This window comes from Ruditapes philippinarum, unplaced genomic scaffold (assembly GCF_026571515.1).
Source record: "Ruditapes philippinarum isolate M1 unplaced genomic scaffold, ASM2657151v2 ctg3384_1_1_1_1, whole genome shotgun sequence".
Taxonomy (NCBI): Eukaryota; Metazoa; Mollusca; class Bivalvia; order Venerida; family Veneridae; genus Ruditapes; species Ruditapes philippinarum.
Window position 1 is genome coordinate 39,010 of NW_026864756.1, and position 11,043 is coordinate 50,052.

General features: G+C 33.0%; 1 protein-coding gene across 1 annotated transcript; it reads right to left on the bottom strand.

Moving 5' to 3' along the window:
* Positions 1-5,548: 5,548 nt before the first annotated feature.
* LOC132726714 (cholecystokinin receptor type A-like) lies at positions 5,549-6,646 on the bottom strand. Its single transcript, XM_060712070.1, has one exon. The coding sequence runs from the start codon at positions 6,644-6,646 to the stop codon at positions 5,549-5,551; it is 1,098 nt and encodes a 365-aa protein (XP_060568053.1).
* Positions 6,647-11,043: the final 4,397 nt, after the last annotated feature.

Genomic DNA, 11,043 nt, shown 5'->3' on the forward strand with positions numbered 1-11,043 from the left:
AGAGTAAACATGCCATTATTATGGTTGTAGAAACTAAAGGTACATTTTTTTACAATTTGACAATAATTCGTAGTTGGTTATAATTGTATAGTAGTATGCGTTTTTAAATTGGTTACGATTGTCAAACATATTTTTCAATCATAATTATACGGATAAACTTTTCCTATAATAAATGTTCCTTTGGATGTCAAATATACGTTCGTTATACACTATACCAAAATTAAAACACAAAAATTAAAACATTTCTGTGTGTTTACATCTAAAACCACATGGTAGATCTACTTTCGATCCTTAATAAGTTGATAACAGTCGAGTTGTTATGATCGCAGAACAACTAAATAATAAATGCAGAATACCACTTCAATACATTAGTGTTTTCGTTAAATAGCGTTTTACATTTAAGCTATAGTGAGAATGGTCTGATACAGATCAATATCTTTTGAGATCTTTTTAATATCTTTTATAAAATCAGACATTGTAACTCTAAAAACAATAATAGTACAAAATGTGCATTTCTTTCAAGAGATTTTTATCAAACAGTAAAATGGTATAGTTAAAATGTCGTATGTAATAATTTGTTTGTCTGGGTAAACCATTTTATGTTATTCATATATTACGGGAAAAAACAAAGTCGTCTGACCTAGTGTATTCGCACACACACCATTAAGATATCATTCTTAACTGTTATGTTATCAGTTACTACATCTTTTTGTCCGGAAGGCAATGGTACTTTCTTAAAAGTGAACGATTAAACCGAACTTTTTATCATTTTTTATCGTAACTTCCATCACATTTAACGCAAGTATTTTACATTAGTCAGTTATTTACGGTAATATATCGATACGGGAGATTTCAACATAGGCTTTTATTGGAGACATAAAATGATTTCAAACAAAACCATTTAAGAACGGTATTTGTTATCCGATTGAAGGGTAGGTTATAATTGCGCGAAGGAAATTGATTTCACACATGCACGCGCGTGGTTTATTAATGCATAAAAACGGTTCCTCTAAAAGAGATGAATGGCCAATAAACGTCAAAGTAAAATAAACATGAAAGAATCGCTAACTGAACTTTAAAATGTATTATTGGTGTGTACTTTATTCTGTCAGAGAAAAATAATTTAGCCATTGCCAACTTGGTTTTGATACTTGCGTAAGACTGAATATACATGTATATACATGTACGTATTTTCTAACACAGTACCTTTTACTTAAATTATTAAATTTTATGAATAAACCAGCTTTGTTAAGCTACAGTCTCACTTACATCCCGGCAGAGCCCCGGCAGAGCCCCGGTAGACGTCCGGGGTGATCCGGGAACGACCGGGGTACGACCGGGAACAACCGGGGTACATCCGTAACTCTGCCGGCAACGTCCTGGATGATCCGGGATGATCCGGGAACATCCGGCATTCGATCCCGGATGGAATAAAATATTTAATATCACCGGGGTGGTCCGGGATGATCCGGGAAGGTATAGCTTTGCCGGCATCATCCTTAGCTCTGCCGGGAACGACCGGGGTGATACCGGGAAAGCACCGTAGCTCTGCCGGCACAAACCGGGGATGATCCGGGGTATGATATAGCCGGCAGAGCTACGGTAGAGCTACGGTAGAGCCCCGGTATATGCCGGCAGAGCCCCGGTAACTACAGGCAGAGCCCCGGAGGATAAAGGTAGAGCTACGGTTGATCCCGGTAGAGCCCCGGCAAAGCCCGGATCATTTCAAAAAAATAAGGACAATTTGTGATGATTGAACTTGTTTGTATTAAAAGCCTTCCCATTTCCCTTCTTTCCAGTATGGCATAAGGATTTTTCAGAAAATCATCATGAATTACTATTCTGGAACAATAGATATTATATTAAATAAAAATTATGTATCAAAGTTATCATTTTCGGGCGTTTTCAATCCACCGGGGTTCTACCGGGGCTCTGCCTGGATCGTCCTGGGCTCTGCCGGGGCTCTGCCTGGATCGACCGGGGCTCTGCCTGGGTCAACCGGGGCTCTTCCGGCGTCATCCGGGAACGACCGGGGAAGCACCGGCATGAACCGTAGCTTCACCTGGGCTCTGCCTGGATGATCCGGAGCGCATCCTGGGTGGTTAGTAGGGAACTACCGTAGTGCTGCCGGGGTAAGTGTGACCGCAACAATAATTTCATCCCGGATCGTCCCGGATCATCCCGGTAACTTACCGGGATGGTCCTGGGCTCTGCCGGGAGTAAGTGAGACCGAGGCTTTAATACATACATGTTTTGATGTTAACAATACGCGCGTTCACACCATCATTACATAGATGTTCATTAATACCACATGTTGTATATTACTTTCATTTTATTGATTTCTTATTTCATATCAAACCATATAATAAGCATCAAAACAATCTAACAATGCTTCTCATGGCTGTAAATTGTTTATAGCATTTTTCGAATAGTTTCAAACTTAAGATAAAAAGTATTTTTTCTGTGATTATGTAAATACAAACAGTGTTAACAAGTATATCTTTTATGAAATAAATCAGTGAGATACCGGTGATATCAAACTGTTTGAAACTAATGATATGCATTATGAATTATTTATGGATATCCGACATACCCGGTAGTAGTTTTACGTAAATCTTTTTAAGAAGTTCCTCTGAGGTCAAAGAACCTACAGATATAAATTTGAAAATCTAATTAAGATCGATTTGGGGCATTTAAAACGAACAAAAATATGAAGAAGACTTTAAAATATACCGAGACTTCAATTAAAAATTTTACTTTTGGCCCGAATCGAGTAAAAGATTTTCAAGTGTTTTTCATTTATAAATTATTTTGCGCAATTAAATTGGTTATTCTAGAAAGAAGGAACTGAAATTTTGCAAACAAGTTACTAGTACAAATTTTTATCAAATGGTATAAAATTCTACAAATATATTTCTAGTCTCGTCACATCAAAAAACTCAGTGAAATCCCTTTTTAAAGTCCTTACTTCCAAATGAAAAAAGAGAAAATTTGGTTCTCGTTCCCGTCGGGTTAAGTTGAAAAAAATGTAAGAGAAAAAAGGAAGCACAGCGGGGCAAAAATCATGACGTTAGTAAACTCCTATATATTCGCGTAGTTGTGAATATTTGTTTGAAGATTTCATATGTCTAACTGGTTCCGATGCAGCTACTGCGGAAAAAGACGTAAAATAAAAACAAAGTTTGCTTGCTTTAAATGAATAATTAATATAATATTATCTTATTTCGAAAAGATAATGTTTTGAAATTTCGTACTCGTACTTTGCCTACTTTAAAATATTTCAAAATCTCTACTTATTAGTATGATATATGCCATATTCACTAGATAAAGCGTAAGAGATGAAGGCGGCATATGCGTGATAATACGTAATATATCGGTCGATCTCAGATCTTTGAATGAAAAGAGATAGTTTGATTCATACAAATATTCTAAGCAGATATATCAGACATGTGTTCATTACAAACTTGGATATAGAGATAAAACATCCTCCTACCGCCTCTGTAATGTATACATGATATCATAAACACAGTTTCAAGCTATGATTAATTCACTTACTCAGAAATTGATTTAAAAGTAAGCTAATATAGCATGATTCAGTTCTGTTCAGCATATGAGTGGTATTCTAATTAGTTTCATTTCTAAAGTTTTATAACATCAAATCTGAGACCATTCGTAGAAAGTTAATGAGAAAGTTTATCTCTTGACATATTTTCTTGACAAGTCTTTTGTCATAATTCCTATTTGTCAACAAATCAGGTCGATATCTTATCACCAGACTAAAAATGAAATCTACGTTAATAGAAATATGCCCTTGTTCACACTTTAATAGAATAAAAGCGCGTTAACATTTAACGACACAACTTAACAAATATACACGAAAGTAAAGAATGTGTTTCTCACGCAAAAAGCTGTTATTGTAAAATGATACAAATGTATATTAAGCTTATATACATATATTTATCAAGTAATTTATTTAAATAGTAATAGTAATTCATCTAAAACTACATTAAATTTGTCTCAGAAATAATAATTCGCCAGATCGCACCATGATCGCTTTGGAATTTTTCTTGCACTGTTATAGTATAAATATATGTTATACTGTAAGATCCTACACGTAAGCTTTCAATTTGTCATAACTAACGTTAGTCTGCTTCATAATTACACTATTTATTCCAGTATTAAAGCAGATGAACAGGGCTGAGTCGAGTTGAGTGATTTGAGATACAGATTACTAGTATATTGGGGTTGTTTACTTACTTTTGTAGAATACCTAATTACCGTGTGTTTTTATAAAACCTTTTAAAGTGACAATATGCAATGGCGTCATTTATAATTATATGTCCTAACAGACACCAGGCTGCTAGATTTTGTATTAATTTATACAAATTCTAGTAAATATGCAATTTGTTGATTATCAAATTGAAATTAAACATTACGGGGCTAAAAAATCATCCGAGAAAATTGACTATAATAGCTTTAAAATGCGTTTTCCTTTTTTTTCTTTCGGGGTTGTATTCCCATGCGTAAGATGGACATAAAATAAAACGATGATTATAAAGTAATACCACAAATATTTGAAATGCTCAAATAATAGCTTAACTTGGTGTAACAGTAACTAAATAATTTATTGTACAACACTTTCTTGTTCAAATTAAAATTTATTGCACTTTTTTATTCATGACAAAAATACAAATTTACAAACAGCAAACAATAATGGAGGTAGCAAATGTAAACAAAGTTTTGTTATGAGCAAGACGTAAATGAAAATAATATTCAAAGAAATAAAAATCTACATTCCGAATATCATTTTACCACTGACTGTTCATGATTAAAGCAGCACGCCTTCAGATTCATTCTATTTTTTTATGAAAAATAATTCTGATTTTGAAAATTTATCAAAAAAGTAAATATTGTGAAATGAACAAGGAAAATAATTTTCACATTGCAAACAACACTTACAATCCATGTAAATTACCAAAACAGAGGTCAAAATATGCAAAAATAGCCCTTACTGCATAAGTAACACAGTCGAAATATGGTGAAAAAAATACAAAAATCGGTCATAAGTCGCACATAACATGTAAATCATTACTTTTATCTTGAATCTTGTTACTTTTTTCTCAAGGTTGGTTTTCTTTGAATATTTTGGTTTATATAGAGGCATGCAGCTTTAATAATTTTATGAAGTCTACATCCAAAATGTAAGTTATAAATACTTGTCATGAGTTTGCAAAAACAATACAAACACAAATTTGACTGCTAAATTTGAAACAATTATTATGTGTAAGAATAAGTATCATAAAACCTGTCTTACGAAAGGAAGCAGTCTTAACTCAATATAGAACTATAGAATCTTTTTTAAACAGCAAGAGGTAACTTTGGAAATGTTTACCACATGTTCGCATCATAACATTTCGCTTGTTAAGTTTCATCTATCCTTTTCATTTTAAACACATCTTGACAGTATTGAAAAAAGTCTGCGTTCATATACGCACATATGACCCACACTTATTTCCTCAGATTTTATATCACATTTGTTTGTTTTTCACTAACACTTTGATTCGTCACGGGTATTCTCCTGTTCTTTCGCAACATCCATGTTTTTGTGAAATCGTCCTATCAAAACAAAAAATGCTTCTCTAAACTTTGGATCCCTTAATCCGTAGACAATTGGAAAAATAGCACAAATGATGGAAAAGCTTCCTCGATGGAATATCACAAATGCGTTCAGCGTTGCTGTAGAAATGGACATTACGTTATTGTTTATGTCTTCGGCTATTATATGTAAACAAAAGGTAATTATCAGAGCAATTATACACGTTATTGTTATTATCAGCACTATCAACGTCTTACGCATGAGTTTCCGACGCACACCTTTCTTTGAGAGCTGAGATCCACTTGTTCTTAATTTACCACTGGAAGTGGATTTGGTGCTTTTAATACTGTCTCCTCCCGGAATTATAGCTGTGAATACCTTTTGCAGCTGCGACGCCTTAGCAGATAAATTTCTTTTAGGAGTTTGTGGAGACTCAACTAATCTCGCAGGTGATGAATTAATGCTATCAGTTGATAAAGCTAAAGGATTTCCATTTTTATCAGCAGTTTGTTTATCTATTGGAATGCCGTTGGCCGACGTGTTGTACATACTTTTAAGAGCAAATGCGGGCCCGTGGTAAAATTGTTTCAGAATAATTCCATACAGAATACACGTGACTAGAATTACTATAGAGACGGGTATGCCGCCAAAGAGAAGCAGAAAATATATTGCCCAGTCCCTGTCTTTATATATATCGTCAGTAGCACACACTGTGACGGTGATGTTGACGTCATTATATGACGTCTGGAATGAATGATGCCCGCTGACTATCCCAGGTGGCGTTGCAAATATAAGGGATGCGATTGATACAATAATGCATAAAGTTCTTGCTGTATTTGGCTGAATTTGCCAATTATACGGCCGGCATACCTTCCGGAACCTGTCCAATGCTATCAAAAGGAGGACAAAATAGCAGTCTATAACAGTGTATCCGAACACGTATGCGGACACACGACATAACCATGACGTCGGGAATGAAAACCAGTAATGCATCTCAGCAACTTGCGTTGGCAACATCATTGTACATTGAACCAATCCTATCAGCCCCATAACGAATAAGAAGTATTTGAAATTACATCGTTTATACTTCACTCCGTATACATATACTACTAAAAGATTTGCCACAAAGCCTATGCAAGCTGTTAGCCCAAAAATAATACTGACCGGAAGTACTCTACGGTTAAACTCCTCGTTGAAATGTTTCAAATATATTTCATTTAAATCCTCCGAATTGTTTCCAAACATTGTTAGATTTTTTGAAAAATCATCAAAGTCCCTCATTTTAAATCGTATTAATAATATCACTAATTTCACATCAACATCGTTATATTTCTATTAAAGTACGTTTTCAAATTATTTATTTCGTTGAAACTGTATCCGATCTTTTAAATAATATCCTTTTTGTAAAAATAGTCTCCATAATATTTATGTATCAAATCATCGTAACATACTGTAAATATAAAAATTAATACAAAATAAATTGTTATTAAGTATAACTTTTGCATATGTAGTTTAGAACTGTTTTCAGCATGTACTGAGTAATCAAGAATAGACCGCGGACTGACTGATGTTTTAAACATTCACTATATACCGTTCCGCACGGCCAATCGTCTCTCTATTGGAAAGATAGTGAGAAATCAGCGCTCTGTCGAGTTCTACGGCGTTCTACTTCATCATTGTACAAAACCACTGTTATCAATCCCCCTTCCGTGCAGTTTAAATAGCAGCGCATGGCTTAAATTTCATGGGGTATTGAATTAAGATATGAAATTGGATTTCTCACGAAGATCCATAAAGTTTAAGTGTATGTGAATACGATTAGAGACAGTTTGACACATATGTGCGGTTAATTTGTTTGAAAGTTTGAAACAGTGAGTACTTAAAATAGCATCGAAGTGTTAAGCCGTGGAGATTTTTATGAAAAAGTAATAAATATATCGAAAAACAATCCCTAACACTTAGTATCAACAGCTGATAAGCATTAAGCATGTATGAGTCACTCATACCACATAGAATTTCTTTGTACTCAGCAATACTGTTACTGTGAGAAAAAAAATATATGTATAATTTACACATACACTATATTTATTTATTACAAAATACTCCTCGTGAAAATATAAGTTTTCAGTGTAAACATATTTGAGGTTTATAAACGCTTTAGGTAAACGGAAATTCATAAGTATTATATATTTATATATAGATATAAATTTATTATGATTATATTAAGTTTATCTGTTTATCTATGTGTCGAATTTGCTTATTTTTGTAAAAAAAAATCAAGTATTTTGTACTTGTGTAATACGTATTTATGTCTATGTTCCTCTTGTATATTTTTTATCCGTATAAACAAACCAGATAAAGTTTATCTGTAATCTTTAATCCTGTGGAAAAGAAATAAAGTCATTTTTTCTTATGTCATAAAAAATACAGTTTAATAAATCAGGCGGTAATGATAAATTAAACCAAACTTTAATTATATCTGCATTTTTTATACTCACAAAAGTTATAGGATATTTCTTTTTGACTTGATGCTTTTGAAAGAATTTAATCACAAAAATTGCATAGTTTTCGAATGTCTTTTTATAATCATATAATGACTCTAAATTTATCTAGTAAATAGATATAATTCACGGACCGTCAATTTATAACAATGTAATTACTTTATTACAAGTATTTTAACGGTGTTTTGTTTATCATATATATTATGTATACATTACAGCGGATTTTCCCATCATTTTTTATATAATTTACTAATCTTTGTAGTTGGTGGTACACTGATAGTATGTGTTACTCATAAACGATACAAAATGATACTGTTTAAGTTATTACAAGAAGTGATGAATGGATGAATTGTCATGAAAAGATATAAAAAGAGAATTTGCTTGAGAGGTAGACATTCTTTTTCTCTAACAGTACATATAATAAGTTCCTCATTGTTCTTTAAAGGGCTGTATACATTGTATATCGACATACATTATTATCTAAAGAATTTATTTTGAAATATGTTTATGATCAACATGGTATGAACTTAACTATCGTTTTTTTTTCTGTCGGTGCGATTTGATATGAAGTGTTCACATATGTTACAAGTTAATCTGTTTTTAATTTAACAAAGAAAATACGTAAACAAGTCACAATTCCACGTCTTGTATGTGGAACAATACAATAATAAATTTATGAAAGCAGCATGTTGCGTTATTTAAAGCAAATGTATCGGCATTAAAAACACATAATCTAAATGGTAAGAATGTATCATATTGCACTAGTATTTCATTTTACATCAATTAACATTTCAAGGGGATGAGGTCAATATGTTGTCAAAATAATTCCTTTTCTTATATTCTTTAGTGTTGTAAGAACAAACTCTTCAGTAAATAATTTCTCGGAATACGAAATAACAAGATCAATTTTTGCCAGGAATTAAAAGAAAAACATGCTAAAAGTGTAAAAAAAGCTATATTTTGTTATCAGTAGATTGTAAAATTATAGTTTTTATTGTAAGTAAAATGATTTCACTAATACAGAAAACGCAGAATAAATGAGCCGTGTCATGACAAAACCAACATAATGGGTGTTCGACCAGCATGGATCCAGACCAGCCTGCGCATCCGCGCAGTCTGATCAGGATCCATGCTGTTCGCTATCAGTAACTCTACTTGTTATAGAGTTTGTAAGCGAATAGCATGGATCCTGATCAGACTGCGCGGAAGCGCAGGCTGGTCTGGATCCATGCTGGTCGCAAACGCACTATGTTGATTTGTCGTGACGCGGCTCAAATGACATTTGTCAATATACTTTATTGAAGGCGAGTGGAACATGCGTAAAATCCACGCCAAACAATTTAAGAATAGCAGCGTAATATTTTGTACCAGATCATTTTATTCCGTTTACGGACAATATTCATATATTTATATTTGCAAAGTTATAAGTTTTGTTTAGTTTGTTTGTTTCATTCTACGCCTTTTCCCAATAGTATTTCAGTCATATAGGCGGGTAGTTTCCTAACCATCGTTTCTGGAGAGTAACACCTGTACTAGACTACCTTCCTCCACGCTAAACTACCAAAGCATGTCCCGAGGATCGAACCCACGCCAGAGAGGTAACTGGATTAGAAGTCATCAACTCTAACCCCTCGACCACGGAGGCGGTTATAATAATGTATTATTCTTTGTTTTAGATTTTGAGAAACGACTATACGGTAACGAAAACGGCATCATTTTACTGCCTTTATAATGTTTATAAGATATTTCATCAGAAATAGCTTTTTATACACATTAAAGTCTAAATTTGGTTTGAACTAAACTATACCACTTATTCATGTGTCTCTCCATGGTGAAACGCTATAAATGGGGAAGTGTATGATTTTAAAAAAGTTATAAAATCTGTACAAAATTGTATTATTTTCTTCATATTGGAGAGATTTTAACTGAATGCCTACTTTTTATGGATGCCTTTTTTATCCAATGTACATAAAATAATTATAATGATGTTGCTAAAACTTGTTGTAAAGAAAGGCATTTGCTAATGTTGTTAGAACTTATTGTTCAACCCTGTTGTTCTTTGTTATAATTGTTATATGACAATAATGTTCTTAAATTTTATTCTTTTACTCAAAGAGCAATTAAATATTATTTAACTTAACATTAACAATGATCTCTTACAAAATATACATCTGCTATTAGAGCGTTCGTTTCGCGCATGCGTAATGTGCTTCTTATATATTCATTTGTGATGTTTGATCGCTTGTTTGTTTGTTTGTTGTTGTTTTTTTCTTTTTTTTTTCTGGGGGGTTCTTGTTGTTCTTTGGGGGTTTTGTGGGGGGTTGGGGTTGTCGGGGGATTGGCAAACAATTCTTACATTTCATGTAATTTGGTATGAAAAAACACAAGAACAAACTTATATTCTAGATAGTCTTATATGCTAGTATATATTATATGCCCTTGTAAGTAAATAACATATTTTAGGTAACATATTATTGAGTCATAAAGTGCAAAACTGCTGTTGGTCTTTTTTTAAGTACTTGTATTCGTGAATGTCATATTCACACCATATGGGAGGCTGAAGAACCTAGATGTTCTGGTCGATTGTTCAACATTTTAGATCTATTTTGAAGTATACGTGACTATCAAATTAATACCATAGGAGAGGCTGAAGAAATTCTAGTTGTCTATTCCTAGAGGTTCTGATTGATTTTTCAATATGTAAGATATATTTTAAGGTTTTCGTAAATATCAAATGGACACTTTGGGAGAATTTCAGAAATTGTTCTATATTTGTTGACTCTTCGAAGTTTAAGCGATTTTTACCTACATGTTTTTTGTTGCTGTTGTTGTTCTTGTTGTTTTTGTTAAAGTTTAAGTGTACATCGTGTCAACACTATGAAATGTTACTGCTGGTTATGTGCTTCTAACCTTATATAAATGATAATGGGAAAATGTGCTTTAATA